The following is an 18,375-nucleotide window of genomic DNA, read 5'->3' on the forward strand; positions in this document are numbered from 1 at the left end:
TGCTTGGTTTATTTTAATGCATGGGTGATAATTTTGTGTTAATTCTTATTTTAACCAAACCAGTTTACCCATTCTTTAAAGGTTGCAAGTCCCTGTTGGGCATTTGCTCACATCCATAAGGACAACAGTTTGACTCATTAATAGTCCTTCAATTGACTGTCATTTTTAGAAGTGTGTAGAATAGTATACATACTTCCTCATTTTTACTGTGACTGGTTCTACCACTACTATTAAGCTGTCACTTACTTGAACACTAGATTCATCTAAAAAATGACCAGTAGTTCTTCCGAGTGAGCTGACAGAGTGAGATCAAAAGAACTCTGGAAGTAAGGCTATTACTGCATGTATTACTTGGTTACAGAGCATTTTTTAATATATCTGAAGTTCTCAAGTTTCAATCAATAGATCTATTTTTCTGTTATGAAAATTGTGAAATTTCAAAAGATTTTGCAAAACTGTAAATCACGGTGCTCAAGCCTGAAAAATATATTCTTAAAAAATACTTCTAGGATGCCTTCATGTTCTTACCGTAGCAACGAGGGAGTAACCCTGTAAATTTTCAGCTGGTCTAAAGGCTAACTTACCTGTTTAGGCAAACAGTTCATGCCCACATTTTCTGTGAGTACAAATCACTGTGGGCACCAAGTTTTAGTAGCATCATGTCTGTCCTTCGGCATTCATAATTAGGTAAACTTGAAAATACTAAGATTTGCATGTACAATTCATTGAAGGAGCATGAATTACAATTGCATCGTTTTGCAGAAGCAAATTGCTTCTACAAGTGGGAAATTGGGACTTTGCAAGTCCCTTTTATGTAAAAGGTAAACTGAAACTGTATTACTATGCTGGGTACTAGAGTTGGCCAAGAAATAGAAGTAAAAATTCACAAAACAATGCAAGGTTTTTTTTCTTTTTTTTGTCAAAAATCTTGATACAGTATCTGCAAACTCTTCTGGCTCTGTTCAACAGCAACAGTGTAGTCTTCTCTTACTACTTGCAAGTGACCTGTTGTGAGTCATTGTGAAGTATCTGATAAGACTTCCTGAATATCAGTTCATAAGTGTAACTATTAATGTGTCACACACCTAAAGAATACTACTTCGTACCTTAAGAGGATCCTAAGTATTTTCACTATGTCAACTGCATAATGAATGATGCATCTGTAATAGTTTTATCTGCCCTTCTAGGTAATAAATCCAAAGAAAAAAGGAAAAAAGAAAAAATATATTAATTCTGGAACAGTAAGTAGTTACTTTTTATATTAACTGATGCTTTCCTTTTCTGTTTGACTTCTTGAAATAAAGTGTCTTCAAACTAATTTGACAGTGTTAGAGAAAATACTTTACTCTTGCATTCTTCAAAGTCTTACTATAACTCAGTTTTTCTACATTCCCCTCTTTTCTCTGATTAAATGAGTGTCTCGTGAAAGCTTTATCCAAAATGTAATTTTGGGTTCCTTGTGAGTTTAGAATTGCTGGAGGCAGTGTTGATTTTTATCTGGAATACATGTTGACTTTTAGAATGCATAAACATGTTTTTCTTAGTTATTCAGATAGTGTACAGAGACATAAACAAATAAGGGATGATAGATTGTGTCCTTAGTGTTTTATGAAAGTATTTAATCTTTAGTCTCTTAATTTTTGGCAGAATTAGATTTAAGAAATGCTGTGACTGTAATTTGCAAGAGTGCTAATGTTTTTTAATCATTGAGGTACTAACAACCAGTAATAATATGAAGTATTTGGTAAAAATGCAAGAGCCTTTTTATTCTCAGTTATGTTAGTTTGATCCACTGTAATAACTGCAATGCTGATTTTAATATTCTGGCATCCAGGAGAATCAAAACATAATTTAATAGAAGACAAGAATAAATCTAAAACAAGAATTTGTATTTCAGAAATTCAGACTAAATGTGGATGTGGACTGGTTCTGCAAAAACATATATGCTTAATTTTACTCATGTGAGCAGTCTGACTAAAGTCAGTGGACTTCCATATGCAGGATTGCAGCATTTAGGTGGAAAATGATTATTCCTGTATATATTTTTCTGTTAAAAAATTGGGCAAGTGCCATTGTCTTTTCCACAAACTTGTGGGAAAAGATCCAGAATAGAAGAAAATTTATTTGTATGGTAATTTGATGGTAAGATCTTATTGAAGGAGTTAGTGATTTTCTTTCACGTTAATATATTGCCAGTGGTAGATTTTAATATGTTAGAACAAAGTAGTAGAATACTGCATCAGTATATTGGCATGATGTCCCTATGAGTGCTCCACTTTAGGTGTTGAGTGCCCCTGCGCTTGTAATCAGAGATTTGTGGTAGCAGTGCCTGGTTGAGTTGCATATGCACAGTCCATGTCTCGTGCTGCCTCAGGTTGTTAACTGGTGCTGTGTGACTAACTCCCCCTCAGTTCCTTCTCTACCGCCCTTGGCTATGAGTTGAGCATTCAGCAGCTCCTAGAGCTTAGTTAGCATAGCATACCCCAGTTAGTTCTAGTTTTGTTATAAATAGTTAACTCCTTTCGTTTCCTTATCCCCGTTATTTAAAAAAAAAATTCTTTGTTTCCTGAGTAGAAATAGGTTTTTGTTGAACCATTACTCCTGGTTCTCCCCTCAGGGACATGACCGGTTCTCCAGGCTTTAAACACTGCCTCACCTGTAGGCTATCAATCCCAGTGTCGGACATGTGCCTCAAAAGTGCCCTCATTGTCAAACTGAGAACTCAGACCAGGAAAGTCAGAGACTTGCAGCTTAAACTGCTGTTCATGGAGAAGTCTCTCCGGCCAGCATCTGAACCACAAACACACACGCCCCCGAGACACAGTTCACCAACTGCAGCCTCTGACGAGCTCTTCTTTGTCTGTGACTCACATGACAGACCACCAAGATAAAAAGGTGGCTAAGAAGCGTATACTGTCCTCACCGGCTCAGGAACTGACCAAGAAATAGCGTTCCCCAAACCGAGAGACCTTGTTGGTACCGACAGGCTCCACAGCCAAGATAGCGGGAGCCTCTGGTACCATGGATGCCGCAAGAGCTAAAGACTCCAAGAGAGCTAGCACCAGTGCAGGCACCCAGAGAAAACACAAACCCCATGCCTTGGCACCAGCAGAGCCATCCCGACACTCGGCACATGAAAACAACTGCGGTGTATGCTGCCACCTCCTGTCAGCATTGCGCAATTGACAATTGCACCCATAGAGACAACAGCTCCACAGCAGCCGGTAACCACTCTTACTACATCAATGGCACCAAGGTTGTCGACACCACAACAATTCTTACTTCCCAGAGACCTCAGGGTGTCCTCAACACCTGACTCTCCCATTCTCAGCACCAAGATGACAACAGCACTCTCGGTACTGAGCCGTCCCACCACTACACCGACTTCTGCTCATCCATTTTTGAGCAATGATGAGGACGAGGAAGAGACATCCCTCACTCACATCCCTCTTCCCCCACCTGCAAAATGATCAAACCGGCCCCACCACACAAGAGTACTATACAGGGGCCAAAGAACAGCAGTGGTATGGGCACCCATGGATGGTACCTATTCCCTTCACTCCACAGTGGCAGTATTGGACCCCCTGGATGGCTGATCCCCCTCACCACCTCAAATCTCCTAACATACAATGAGAGGGTACACAGCAGTACCAGGACCATCTGAGCACCCTGAACAGATGATGGGAGAACAGGAAGAAATCTCTGACCAGCAGGTCAAAGCAACAACCCATTTTCTTTCTTCATTCCCGGACGACACCATCATGCACCCTCCTCCCAATGTGGGAAATGACTTTATATGTTTCTAGGATCTCTATAAGAGAATTGCAGATTCCCTTGACATCTCACTGTGGGAAGTGCAGGAGACATGACATAAGCTTGTTGACATCCTGCAAACATCAGTATCATCTAAAATCACTTTACCCATGAATGATGCAATCATGGAACTTATCAAACACATCTGGCAGGCCCCTGCAACAATCGTTCCAACCTAGAAAAGGTCCAACAGGAAATATGTTCCTGCAACACGTGGGGTTACAGATGCAAACTGTACAAGTTTGGCTCTGAACAACTTATTCCCCATGAAGGAACAGTATAAACAAATGCCTCATGGTGTAAAGCAAAGTAAAAGACTCGCTATCCTGGTGGACACAACCACATAATGTATGCCTAGGAGTGTCTTTCACCCAGCCCCTTCCACCCCCCTGCCACCCTCCCACATTTATTATTACAATGGATGCATCCCTCATAGGCTGGGGAGAACATCTGAACTCACGCTCTGCTCAGGGCCATTGGTCCCCAACAGAAGCCCGAATTCACATAAATCTACTAGAACTAAGAGCCGTTCACAATGTACGTGCAAACTTCCTACCCATGATCAGAAAAACAAGACCATACAAATTCTCACGGACAATTTAGCATGCATGTTCTATGTAAACAGACAAGGGGTTGCACACTCTCACTCCCTGTGTGCAGAGGCCATGTGACTGGCACTGGTGCATTCTGCACAACGTCCACATTGTAACAACCTCCCTACCCAGATATCAAAACACTACGGCAGATGCACTCAGCAGGAACTTCTCTCAGGACCACAAGTGTTTCTCCGCAACAAATTCAAGAAGTGGAGATTCCCCACAGTAGACCTCTTCACAACAGAGCACAATACCAAATGCCCACTGTTTTGCTCCAGGAACAGAATGGACCTTCACTCCTTGGGGACACTTTTCTAATCAATTGGGACACTCCCCTCTTATATGCCTTCCTCTACATTGCCCTAATAACACACATGCTTCACAAGATCAAAGAGGACAAAACTACAGTAATACTGATACCCCCCCAAATGGCCTCATCAAACGTGGTTCCCCTACATTCTCAAAATGTCAGTGTGCAGTCTTCTCACCCTTTCCACTCCTTCCTCGTCTCCTGTCCCAAGAATCAGGACGAATCCTGCTCCTGAACTTGGAGACACTCCGCCTCAAAGCACGGTTGCTCCATGGCTCCAGGGACCTGAAATGACATGCTCCAAAGAAGTACAGAACATTTTATTATATAGTCACAGACCTACTACCATCACACACATTTAAACAAATGGAGACGTTTTGATTCTTGGTGTCACATGATGCAGACAAGATCGGTATCTGCACCCTTACCTTTGATTCTGGATTACCTGGTTGAATTTAGGAGATCAGAATTCTCTATTAGCTCAATCAGAGTACATCTCTCAGCCATAGCAACTTTCCACCATAAGACTGATGGCACATCAATTTTTGTGCACACTACTGTCATAACCGAATGGCCTCCTCCCTCAGGGGGTCCCCTGGGAGGCAAATCAGCATTGTCTGTTGCTAATGCTGTTGGAAGCATTTCAAGGCATTTCAAAAAGGATTAAAGGTGTAAGTGTAAAGTAAAAAATTCCTTTGCAGGTTGCAAAAGGCCAAAAAAAAAAAAAAAACATGGGTTAACTCAACAGTTCAGCTCTCAGCTCAGTCCAAAGATAAGACATGGGCTCCAGTCACGATCATGGCACTCAGACAAACTCAATGCCCCAAAAAACCTGCATCAGCCACTTCTGCATCTTACCCACCCCAGCAACTGTAAAAAAAAAAGGTGGGGGTCCAGCTGGGCAAAATTGCAAAAATTGCAAAACTCGTAAACCAATAAAAGCCAGCAAAAAAAAAAAAAAAAGAACCAGCAATTTTGTGTCGTGTCCCTAAAGCTGGTGTGTTTTTAAAAAAGCTAAAAAAAAAACCCACAAAACGCAAAAAGCTGGTTTAAACTGGTACAAAAAGCACAAAAAACAAAGGTCCCTAAACAACCCCCCTCCCACCCCCCCAAAAAAACCTTCAAAGCTTAAAGCCCTCCCAAAAGTAAAAAAAAATAAAAAATCAACAGCAAACCCTAAACAGCCTGTGTACAAAACAGAACTTTTGTCCAGCCTTACCCGTCTTCTTACGTTACACCCAGGTTTGGCCAGCCATGGGTTGTGCATGTGTAGTATAAAAGAGGGTTAGGGGATGGACACTAATGCTTTTTTCCTTCCTCTAAGTAATGTAAAAAGCCCCCAACACTCACCACTGTTATTTTATTAATAAACCTTTAAAACGTAAATCCTTGGGGTGCTCCTTCATCTCCTGCTCTAACAATCCTGCGGCCTCACCCTAATCACCTAATGCCTCAGGCAAATTAATAACAAAAATCTGTCACGATACCACCAAATGTTTTCCGAAAGGCCTCAACATTAACCCCGAAATCCTCACTCCCACTCCACCTTGGGACCTCAACTTAGTTCTCCAGGGCATCACCAGACACCTGTTCGAACCATTAGCCACTTGCTCACTTCTCCACCTGTCAATGAAGGTGGCCTTTCTAGTGGCCATTACATCTGCAAGACAGATGAGGGAACTAGGAGACCTCATGACTGACCCACCCTACAGAGTATTTTTCCGAAGATAAAATCACTCTCAGACCACATCCCAAGTTTTTACCTAACAGTCGCCTCTTCGTTCCATCTCAACCAGCACATCTGCTTATCAACATTCTATCCTAAGCCACATAAGGATAGACAAGAATCCACGTGCCACACTTTGGATGTTTGCAGGGCCCTGGCTTTTAATATAGATAGAACAAGGAAATTCTGCAGATCCTCAAAATTATTTGTTTCAATCATGGAATGATCAAAAGACGACACCATTTCCAAACAGAGGCTCTCCAAGTGGATTTCAGAATGCATCAGACTGTGTTACCAGCAACAGAACCTGCAACCCCCAAAGGGAATTCATGCACATTCCACCAGGTCAATGTTGACTTCGATAGCTTTTCTGAACAACGTTCCCATCACGGACATATGTAGAACTGCGATCTGGGCCTCAGCCCATACATTTACACAGCATGCAACATCTGATGCATTATTCAGACTCATTGTATTATTCTCTGCCATGACTTCAGTTACGAAGCCTCTCCTTTCCCTTGGAGGGCACTGCTCTGAAGTCCCCTAAAGTGGAGCACCCACAGGGACATTTTTTGAAGAAGAGAGGGTTATTCACCTTGTGCAGTAACTGAGGTTCTTTGAGATGTGTGTCCCTGTGAGTGCTCCACTACCCTCCCTTCTCCCCTCCACTTTGGAGTTTCACTCTATGCTCTGCAATAGAGAAGGAATGGGAGAGGGGAGGGGTATTGCACATTGCCAGTTATCCACCGGAGGTAGCGCAAGACCAGGCACTGCTACCAAAAATCTCTGATTACAAGTGCAGGGTGCTCAACACCTAAAGTGGAGAACTCATAGGGACGCACATCTCAAAGAACCTTAGTTACTGCACAAGGTGAGTAATACTCTTTCATTAAATCTATACTAAAAACAGAAATATTCAGAATCTGATAATGAAGTTTTGTTAGGGAACAGTCTCTAAAAGAAAAAATATAGTTATTTTATATGTGTATGTTATCATCCTGACTTTCAGAACATGGTCTTCTTTTGTGCATGTTAGGTATTTTGACATGTGCGTGCGTGCATGCAATCATATTTGAAAAGTGCACCAATGTATTTTTCTGCATGCAAACATGATTGTGCATCAGATGAGGCTGTCTTGTTACTCTCTGTTTGAAGTTAAAAAATGTAATTTTTGAGACAGGGTTTTGTATTTTCCCTGTACGGGTAGGGACCTAGCGTGCTTTTGGTTGCCATTAAAATAACAGTAGTAATTTTCTTCCTTGTCTGACTCCCTCCCTCTGGCTTCTCTCTGCCAATCCCATCCTAATCATCTGCCTCTGTGTTGCTCCCTTGCCCCTTCAGCCCCCTGTCCTCCATGCTCTCTCCTTCTGTTTCTATCACAATCCTCTTCCAACTCACATTTTCCGTTTTGCACTCAATCTGTGGCCTCTCCACAGTTTGTTTCCTTCCCTCTCCAAGTTTTCCTTCTCCCAAATCCCCAGAAGCACTAAGAAGAGGTGGATTTATTCACTACAGGCTGCCTCACAGCCATTTGTAAAGGCTATGGGAAAACAGTACCCATCTTACCTAGTGTACACCAACACTTGGTGGCCATTTTTAATATGGGAGGTAAAATCACATTTTAAACACAAGTGCTTATGAGAACAGGAACAGCTTTAAACAACACCTAAAATAGTGATGCTTATAAGTATCATGAAAAATAAGTGGGAAATTTGTAATTGCTTTATACAAGGGAAGTAGTAAGTCTGGTCACAAACCTTTTGTGCACAAACAATTTATCACTCACAATAGTACTTAAATTGACTGGTAATGGCGCAACATGATTTAGTTATTGACAGGACGGCTGTAAAAATGATAATGTTCAATGGAAGTATAAATTGAAATTTGCACATTGCCTTTAAAAAAAAAATCACTTTCAAAAGACTGATAGGACTTTATCGTGATAATTTCCCCACCTTCATCTTCACAGATCACCAAGGGTCAGATGTTTTGAGGAAGTTTCATGTTATGTTATAGATAAAATGAAACAGAGCTAAACTGAACTTTCTGCTTCTGTGGATGTAATGCAATATCTAATGGGGCTGAATGCTATATCTCTTTTGCTTGAGTTTAGGCCATTGTCATTCACTGAAGTACTAGAGGTGACATGCAACATATATAGATAATTTAATGTAGCTCTTCAAATGAAGTTGAAGTGCTCATATAAAGGATCAACTAGTCTTAGCATCTAACATTACTCTATAGCATGCAGTGACTCCCACCACACTTGTTTTCTACCCCACATGCAGAAAATTTCAAAGAAATATTACTTTCACCTCCCTGCATCCTTCGCTTAGTCTAAAATAATACAAAGTCGTTCAAAACTCTTCTTAGATTTCCAGGCTTGTCCCATGCCTTTCAAAAGGGATTTATGAATTGCTTATCCTCTTTCTTCCCTAATATTGTAGGAAATGATATAATAAATAAAAGCCTTGAAAATATTGTACATTAATTTTCTACTTGTATTTGATTTAAGGAATGACCATTCTTGCCTGATTCTGTTTTACTTGCTTTCAGGTAACATTGCTTTCCTTCCTAATTGAAACAGAAGTTTCATTCCTTGACTATATTAAAGGCGGGTAAGTGATCCCTGCAAACTATCTAGTTTTTCTCTCTTTTCATTATAATTCACTAATAATCTGTTTACATTCTTGCTAAGTGATAGTCCTAAATATCCATAAGAATTTCATTACTTTTTTCATTTTAGGGAGTAAACGTCCTTATTGATAAAAGGAATAACTAACTACATAAGAAAGTTATGTTTTGTTTTGGTAGGCTTTGGTTTTGTTGTTTAAATGTGATTGTATCTGTTTGTATTCACGAAGTCCATGCTGAATAAGTGTACCTTCCACTTGGAGTAGAAGGTGGTAAGGTTCATGATGGTTCATAGTTTCTCATAGACTCATAGACTCGTAGGTCAGAAGGGACCAATATGATCATCTAGTCTGACGTCCTGCACAAAGCAGGCCACAGAACACTACACCTCCACTTTTATAACAACCCCTAACACATGACTGAGTTATTGAAGTCCTCAAAATTGTGGTTTGAAGACCTCAAGCTGCAGAGAATCCACCAGCAAGCGACCCATGCCCCACGCTGCAGAGGAAGGCGAAAAACCTCCAGGGCCTCTGCCAATCCGCCCTGGAGGAAAATTCCTTCCCGACCCCAAATATGGCGATCAGCTAAACCCTGAGCATGTGGGCAAGACTCACCAGCCAGCACCCAAGAAAGAATTCTCTGCAGTAACTCAGTTCCCATCCCATCCAACATCCCCTCACAGACCATTGAGCAGACTTATCTGCCGATAATCCAAAATCAATTGCCCAAATTAAACTATCCCATCATAACATCCCCTCCATATACTTATCAAGCTTAGTCTTAAAGCCAGATAAGTCTTTTGCCCCCACTACTTCCCTCGGAAGGCCGTTCCAGAACTTCACTCCCCTAATGGTTAGAAACCTTCGTCTAATTTCAAGTCTAAACTTCCTAATATCCAGTTTGTACCCATTCGTCCTCGTGCCTACATTAGTACTAAACTTAAATAATTCCTCTCCCTCCCTAACGTTAATCCCCCTGATATATTTATATAGAGCAAGCATATCCCCCCGGAGCCTTCTTTTGGCCAGGCTAAACAAGCCAAGCTCTTTGAGTCTCCTTTCATAAGGCAGGTTTTCCATTCCTAGTAGCCCGTCTCTGAACCTGTTTCTGTGGAAGTTCATTCTACAGCCTCGGGGCTGGTCCTCAGAATGGGCTATCTCAGACGCACATGAGTTCCATTGTGCCTGAAGAGTAGAATTGTTGATCATGGTCCTCAGCCTGGAGTTCGAGGCAATCTTTTAGGTATCCCAGAATTAGACCATTGAAGTAGCTTGTTTATTAACTAATTTGAGAATGGAGAAAGTGTAGTCCTATGTAAAATGCATTGTAGTGGTCTGGTGTCAAGGTGACTCATAAACAGATAGTTAAGGGTTAATGTCTCTTTACCTGTAAAGGGTTAAGAAGTTCACCTAGCCTAGCTGACACCTGACCAGAAGAACCAGTGGGGGGACAGGATGTCTCAAAAGGAAGGAGGGAAGTTCCCTTTGTCTCAGTTTTAATTTCAGTTTTGGCTGGAGTGGAAAAGATCAAGGAATCAGCCTCTTAGAGTAGTGAGTATTAGAAAAGTTATAAATGGGTTTATATTTATTTTCTTTTGTAACTTGTCTTGTGCAATTAGAGGTATCAAATTGGGATTTCTTTTGTGTATCTAAGGTTTTGCCCAGGAGAACATCCTCTGTGTTTTGAATCTATTGTCTGTGAGAGTAGCTTGTATGCTAATCTCTCAGAGGTTTTTCTTTCGCCTCTCTTTCTTTAAAGAAAAGTCTTATTTTTAAGAACCTGATTGATTTTTTCCTTAGTTAAGATCCAAGGGGGTTGGATCGGGACTCACCAGGAATTGGTGGGGGAAAGGAAAAGAGGAGAGGATGAGTAATTCCTCCTTGTTTTAAGATCCAAGGGTTTGGATCAGTGTTCACCAGGGAATTGATGAAGGAGTCTCTCAAGGCTACTGAGGGAAGGGTTATAACACTTGGGAGGGAAACATTTTTGGGGTGGGGAGAGACAGAGTTTCCCAAATTACTCAAATATTGGATAGTGGCAGCAAAACCAGATCTAAGCTGGTAATTCAGCTTACGGATTCTCATGCTGGTCCCCACATCTGTGCCCTAAAGTTCAGAGTCCTATGACAGTGATAAAGGCATGGATAACCACGGCGAAGTCAACATTAAAAAGGGCAAGTAAATAATGAGATGCACGTAACAACAATTGAGCGTTAAGAGCAATTTAAGATACTACAGAACATTCCTTCTCCTCCCTCCCCTCACTCCCAACATTAGAACCAATTCTCACTGTCTCATTTTGTTGCTTCCCTCAATCTTTTAGGTTTAAGGCATAATCTGTCTTGTTTGGATGGAATTTCAATTGCCTGTCCTTAATCTATGTCCTGTCTTACTAGACACTGTGTAACCTGTTGCCAATACCCTGGGAAAGTCAGAAGAGGCAGAAATATAAAAGTGGGTGCTGTCTATGTGGAGACCCCACTCCACAAGTTTAATAACAGTGCAATGAAAGCTGGCCCTTCTCCCAGAGTGCTGATTGGCATGGCTTCAACAAACAGGAGAAACTGGGGCTCCATCTCCACAGAGCTCTTGTTAGATAAAGAGATGGCAGGAAATCCCACTCCAACTTGTTGCAACCTCTCTGTCAACTTCTGCTTTCCTCAGACATGTTACTTAGGGCTTGTAGTCAATGGTATTAAAGGCAGCTGTTCTATAGACATAGGTATAGATTTTTTTTTTTTAAAGGACACCTGGAGTGAAATCCTGGACCTATAGAAATAATTTGGAAAACTCTCCCACTGACTTCACTGGGTCCAGGAATTCACACTGATCGTTGTTAGGAGGAGAATGTTGACCAACATCACTTTTGAATGGATTTAGTATCTTTCTTTACTGGAGTCACTGATACTGGGATCAAGACAAATTGCATTTAAACATCCTTTTTCTCTGTTATGTGGTAAGACTTGCATTTTTTAGAATTATCCCAGAATTCATTTAAAAAAAAATCTTGTGTAACAAAAAGAATGAGTAAAAACCATTCATTTAATATATTACACATATATATTAAAAGTGTCCGGCACATCATAAAATGCAAACTGTGAATACAAGTGATTCTTAGTTACCATTATCAATATCTTACATATTTTTCTGTAAACTGAAATAAAAAATCACTTGTTCAAACAGTCCTTGACATTAGTAACTTTCATTTATCGTTTTCTTTTTCCACATTATACTATAAACAGAACAGAGTACAATTTAGTAGGATGTTCTACCTATCTAAAAGTATCAACAACAATATGTGTAATTTAAATTTGTATTCAAAATATTTTTCATTTGTTAGTGATTTTATACTATCACTTATAAATTCGTGCCAGTAAAAACAGACAGGATTTTGAGAAAAAGAACTTTTTTTAAAAATGTGTACCATATTATTCTTTTCAGATATGACATGCAACATGTTGTCTGAGGATCAGGAATCAGAATTACTTTCTTCGCTATCTCTTTCTTCCCTTACCCAACACAGTTTCATTGCATTTAATCTTTACTCCAGTAGGCATTTTTTCCTCATCAGTCACTTTGCCCCTATCTGTAATATGTCTCCAAATTGTGGTTTTTCCATTTCATGTTGTTTCCTTTAGCTGACCAAGGAGGAAAGAAGAAGGTGATTCTGCACAAATGCAGTATTGGCCTTTTTAGAAACAAACATCTATGCAATGCCGCATGTTGAAAATTTTTATGATAATTGATTGCAGGTGGTTAGAACTAAAATTAATGAAATACTTGGCAGCTCTTAACTATAACAAATGAGGACTACAGTATTAAGTTCCTGGTTTCATTAAATTATGTTTTGAGCTCTGCTTTTTTTAAAAAGTCTGACTGGATATGCCATTCTAGGTATCATCAATATTGTCTTTGTAAAGATGTTTGGATGAGATACTATTCCTCCAATGGCTTGTGATTTTAATTCTGAGTTATACTTAGTGTTGCATTTTCAACGTACTTGGGTGTAAGGGATCTCTGTCTTGTATCTGAAGTGACATATCTGCTTAACTTGATTTATGTACTGCTATCAAGTATTGATATTAAATCAGCTACTACATCACACAGTGGTTCCCACATTTAAATAGGTATAGTATACTAGAAATTAACATCTCATTTCAAATTTAACTTTTCTTTCCATTCAGTAATTAGCAATACACATTCTTATCAGAAAAGTTTCAGAAGTTGTAAATAGCATTTGAAGTGCAGACCTGATGAAGTGCTGTATAAGCTCAAAATCTTGTCTCTCTCACCAACAGAAGTTGGTCCAATAAAAGATATTACCTCATCCACCTTGTGTTTCAAAGTCCTGGGACCAACGTGGCTACAACAACACTGTATATTTTTAATTCAGGCAGAGTAGCCAGGGGATTGAGGTGTGATTGAGGTACCCCAGCACCCCAGTAATCTCTGGCTACAGGAATGCCCCGGGGGCTGTTGGCAATTGGCATGAAATAGAACAGCCCTTAGACTACTCCAGTCTATGCAGGGAAAAAAACAGCAGCCAGATGGCCCCAGGAGTTAGAAGGCCCAAAGGGTCCTTTTGTGTTGAAGTCTCTCAGGCTTATGGCTGTAAAGATATCTATAAAAATGTGAAGACAAATATAAATTATTGTTGTGAACAACCATGTTCATCTTATTGGATGTTAACCTTGAAGCCTAATGATGATGTGTTAAATATGGACCCTGTTACCTATTTCACAGTTGATTATTTATAGAAAAATCAGTGTGCTCCCTCTTTAGATTAGTAGTATTTATTGGAATGGGGGGTACAGTAGAGCAACTGCTTTCTGTTGAAATTTGCTGGCATGAGGAATTCAGTCCCCTTCCCACCACAAAATGTAAAGTCATATTTGGCTCTGTCAAAAGTGGGGGAGGATAGAAAGAGATGCTTTCCTTCCCAATACTACAGATGGACACCCACACTTTATTTAGATGCTAAAAGCCCTCTCTATTCACTGTACTAATCACATTGTATTGGATGATGTACGTAAAGTGAGGGGACAAGGGCTTGTGTGCAACAGCCACTTAATTATGAAATTTTAGCCACATAATTCTGGTGTGCCCCTGGAACCATGAGGTATAACTGGGAAAATGAGATAAAACTGAGAGAGAGAAAATATAGAGTTCACATCTGGAAAATCTTCCTGATGGTGATATTGTATTCAACTATATAGGAGTCTCCAAAGAGAAGTGATGGAAGTCCTATTACATGGGACTTCTGTGACGAGACAGGACAAAGCATAAAGTGCACAGGCTGAAGGAAACAATCCTGCACCAACAAAGAGGTTGACTGGATATTCTAATAGGTCCTTCCTTCTTCTAAATTCTAAGATTCTATTAGCCAGTTATAATACATATAATTATTATGTTAAAATCAAGGGAGTTGGGGGGAAACAAGCAAACAAATACATTTGTTTCAAAAGGAAAAAAAATCAGAATCTGTGAAGCATTAAAATCTTTATAAAGTTCCAAATATTGAACATGGGTAATTGTCATATGAGAATTTCAGTTGTGTGTGTATATAATTATTACAGAATTGCAAAATCTTAGGTTATTTGTTTGCAATCTCAACGTTTCAGTTTACAGTAAGGCTTTAAACATAATGTTGGAAATTTTGCTTTCAAGGGTGAGCAATTAGCTGAAATAGTATCATTTCAAACTTTCTATAAAGCATGACGATCTTTTTATATATTAAAAAAATTATTCTCATACACAGATCGCTTTAAAAGTAGTAAAATTGTAGTGTTCTTGAATATATGCAATCCTGCCTATAATAAATCATGTATCTCCTTGCTCTCTCCTGTCCACTCCAATCAAAAACATGTTTCTTAGACATTTCTTTACAATACATAATTTAGATCAGAAGACTGAGGTTAATATTGCAAACAATATATGAAAGAACAAACAGTCCTAGCTGAAACCTCTGAGTACAGCTATTTCATGTTGTGTGTGAATGTAGTAGGGCTGTCAAGCAATTAAAAATATTAATCATGATTATTGCATGATTAATCGCACTCTTAATAATAGAATACCATTTTAAAAATATTTTTGAATTTTACATTTTCAAATATATTGATTTCAATTACAACACAGAACACAGTGTATAGTGCTCACTTTATATTTATTTTTATTACAAATGTTTGTGCTATAAAAAGCAAAAAAAAATAATTCACTTCATACAAGTACTGCAATACAAGTTATTTATCATGAAAGTTGAACTTACAAATGTAGAATTATATTAAAAAAAAGCTGAATTAAAAAACAAAATAATGTAAAACTTTAAGGCCTAGAAGTCCACTTGGTCCTATTTCTTGTTTAATCAGTGACTCAGACAAACAAGTATGTTTTCATTTGCAGGAGATAATGCTGCCTGCTTCACGCTTACAATGTCACCTGAAAGTGAGAACAGATGTTCACATGGCACTGTTGTAGCCGGGGTCGCAAGATATTTACGTTCCAGATGCATTAAAGATTCATACATCCCTTCATACTTCAGTCACGATTCTAGAGGATATGCGTCCATGCTGATGATAGATTGTGTTCAATAACGATCCAAAGCAGTGCAGACCAATGCATGTTCACTTTCATAATCTGAGACAGATGCCACCAGCAGAAGATTGATTTTCTTTTTTGATGGTTTAGATTCTGTAGTTTCCACATCAGTGTGTTGCTCTTCTAAGACTTCTGAAAGCATGCTCCACACCTCATCCGTCTCAGATTTTGAAGGCACTTCAGATTCTTAAACCTTGGGTCAAGTGCTGTAGCTATCTTTAGAAATCTTACATTGGTATCTTCTTTATGTTTTTTCAGATCAGCAGTGAAAGTGTTCTTAAAACAAAGCCGGCAGGATTATCTCCCATAAATGTAAAGTAGTAGGACTGAGTGGACTTGCAGGCTCTAAAGTTTAACATTGGTTTGTTTTGTTTTTGAGTGTAGTTATGTAACAAAAAAAAACACACTACATTTTTAAATTGCACTTTCATAGTCAAGAGGTTACTTTACGGTATTGAATGAGGTGAATTAAAAAAACTTTCTTCTGTGTATTATTTTTATAGTGCAAATACTTGTAATGAAAATATAAAGTTACTGTACACTTTGTATTCTGTGTTGTAATTGAAATCAATATATTTGAGAATGTAGAAAAACATCAAAAAATATTTAATACATTTCAATTGGTATTCTATTGTTTGACAATGCGGTTAAAACTAATTAATCACGATTAATTTGTTTTGAGTTAATCATGTGAGTTAACTGCAATTAATTGGAAGTCCTAGTATGTACATATGAAATAAAATATTTATGTCCATCTCCTGCAATTTAATTGACTCTTGCCATCACAAATTACATAGCTCAATATAATGCATGTGACAGTGTCATGGAGCAAAATATTGGAGTCAGAGCACATACCTCTGAAATTAAAGACACATGACAGGTTGACTTTTCAGCTGTGGTATGTTACATAGATTGTGGCATTCTTCAGGGGAGGCTGGACTGGTTGGGCAAGGAGACTGAGACTAGGAACTGCGGGATCAGAGGCCTGAGCTGGAGGGATGGAGATGAAATGGGCTTTGTTGAGTAAGGAGATTGGGACTGAGAGATGGAAGGAGTAGGGGAGGCAGTAACTGATTGGGCATGTTGACCAGGACTAGGAGCCGGAGAGACAAGATTAGGAGATGGTGAGGAAAACAATGTGGGGGAATGGGAGCCAGTTAACAAGGGAAGGACTTATGACGATGATGATGATATATAAGGAAGGGGTAGGAGACTGAGACTGGATGGTCAAGGAGCCTGAAGATAGGAACCAGTGTAGAGAGGAATAAGCTTTGGAAAGGGAAGATAGATCTGATAAAAGGCTGAGGTACAGAGATAGAAATGTGACTGTCTGGATAAAGAGACTGGGCAAAAGGCTGGGGGTTGGTGTGGGAGACTGAATTGCCAAGGTAAGGAAACTAGAACCTGGAGCCAGTGGTGTGTGTTAGAGGGAGAGACTTGAGATGAGGAGGGAACTGTGTCAAACAGCAGTAAAGTCAAAGGGTACTATATAACTTTTACTGTGCAGCAGCAGTGTCCACATGGCCACTTAGTGTGTGACAGGCTGGTGCACCGTAGATTCACACTCCAGCTTGCTGCTCCTTATGTCTGCATATAGACCACTTAGACTGGGTGTGATGAATACTTTGGGACTTGGCTAGCAAACCCAGAGGGGGAGCTAGGACTGACTGGGCAAGGAGACTGGGATAAGAAGTCTGAGTGGAAACTAGGACTGTAGAGGCAGGGAGAATGGAACTGGGACAAGGAGCCGGGGTGGAGAAGAGAGAGGACTCAAACAGGGAGAGGTTGGAGGGTCATGGCAGAATGGGTCACGCTTGGGAGGGAATAGGCGCAAGAGTCTATGGCTACTAGAGCACCCTCCCCTCCAGAGCCTGGAGTGGAACCCAAGGTTCCTGAGTCTCACCATTCCTCTGCTGTCAGCAAACATCTGTGAAACCCACTAGCAAAATGTCTCTCGTCCCCTTCAATCCACATAGAGGACAGCAACCTGCTATTTCTATAAGATACTCTCTTATCTCAAGTGGCTCTAAAGGTTCAAATCCTGTTTATGGAACATCTGGGTGTCAGTATGATGCCGCATGCTAGAATTCTATTTTTCAATTTGCTTTTTTTAAAACTTGGGAAATTATGTACTATAAAACTATGATAAAGAGCACTATTAAGGTTGCAGAGTGAAGCACTCAAAAGTTATATAATGCCAGAGTTATGCATCTGCTTAGTTGCCCTAACTGTACTTATTTAAAAAATGTTGTTGTTTTTCATAATTGAATAGATGGGTGGGTTTCACCCACGTTGTTATAGGGTTATAAGAATGATTCATTCCTGAACTATAAAGGCCTGCTGTGCCTAAGGAAAGGCATGGATTCAAACAAATTTACCAGTGCTGTACTTGGAATGCTTGTCTTCTGCATTTATCAGATGTCATAGTTTTGACTTCGGCCACGTCTACGCTATGAGATAAAATCGAATTTGCTAAAATCGGTTTTATAAAACTGATATTATAATTTCTATTTCATGCGGCCACACTAGGCACAGTAATTCGGCGTTGTGCGTCCATGCTCCGAGGCTAACATCGATTTCTGAAGCGTTGCATTGTGGGTAGCACTTCCGTAGCTATCCCATAGTTCCCGCAGTCTCCCCCGTCCCTTGGAATTCAGGGTTGAATCTTAATTGTCGCGGGGGGTTCTGGGTAAATGTCGT

General features: G+C 39.7%; 1 protein-coding gene and 1 long non-coding RNA gene across 2 annotated transcripts in view; one reads left to right on the plus strand and one right to left on the minus strand.

Moving 5' to 3' along the window:
* The window catches only part of CPNE8 (copine 8), a 246,775-nt gene that overhangs the window by 121,819 nt on the left and 106,581 nt on the right, over window positions 1-18,375 (plus strand). The window contains 2 exon segments of the mRNA XM_075064967.1: window positions 1,188-1,241; window positions 9,002-9,063. Coding sequence (XP_074921068.1) covers window positions 1,188-1,241; window positions 9,002-9,063 — 116 coding nt within the window.
* Window positions 1-18,375, minus strand: part of LOC142046736 (uncharacterized) — a 471,037-nt gene that overhangs the window by 87,104 nt on the left and 365,558 nt on the right. The gene's annotated exons all lie outside the window — the stretch shown is intronic.

The sequence above is a fragment of the Chelonoidis abingdonii genome, chromosome 1, assembly GCF_003597395.2.
Source record: "Chelonoidis abingdonii isolate Lonesome George chromosome 1, CheloAbing_2.0, whole genome shotgun sequence".
In the NCBI taxonomy this organism is placed as follows: domain Eukaryota; kingdom Metazoa; phylum Chordata; order Testudines; family Testudinidae; genus Chelonoidis; species Chelonoidis abingdonii.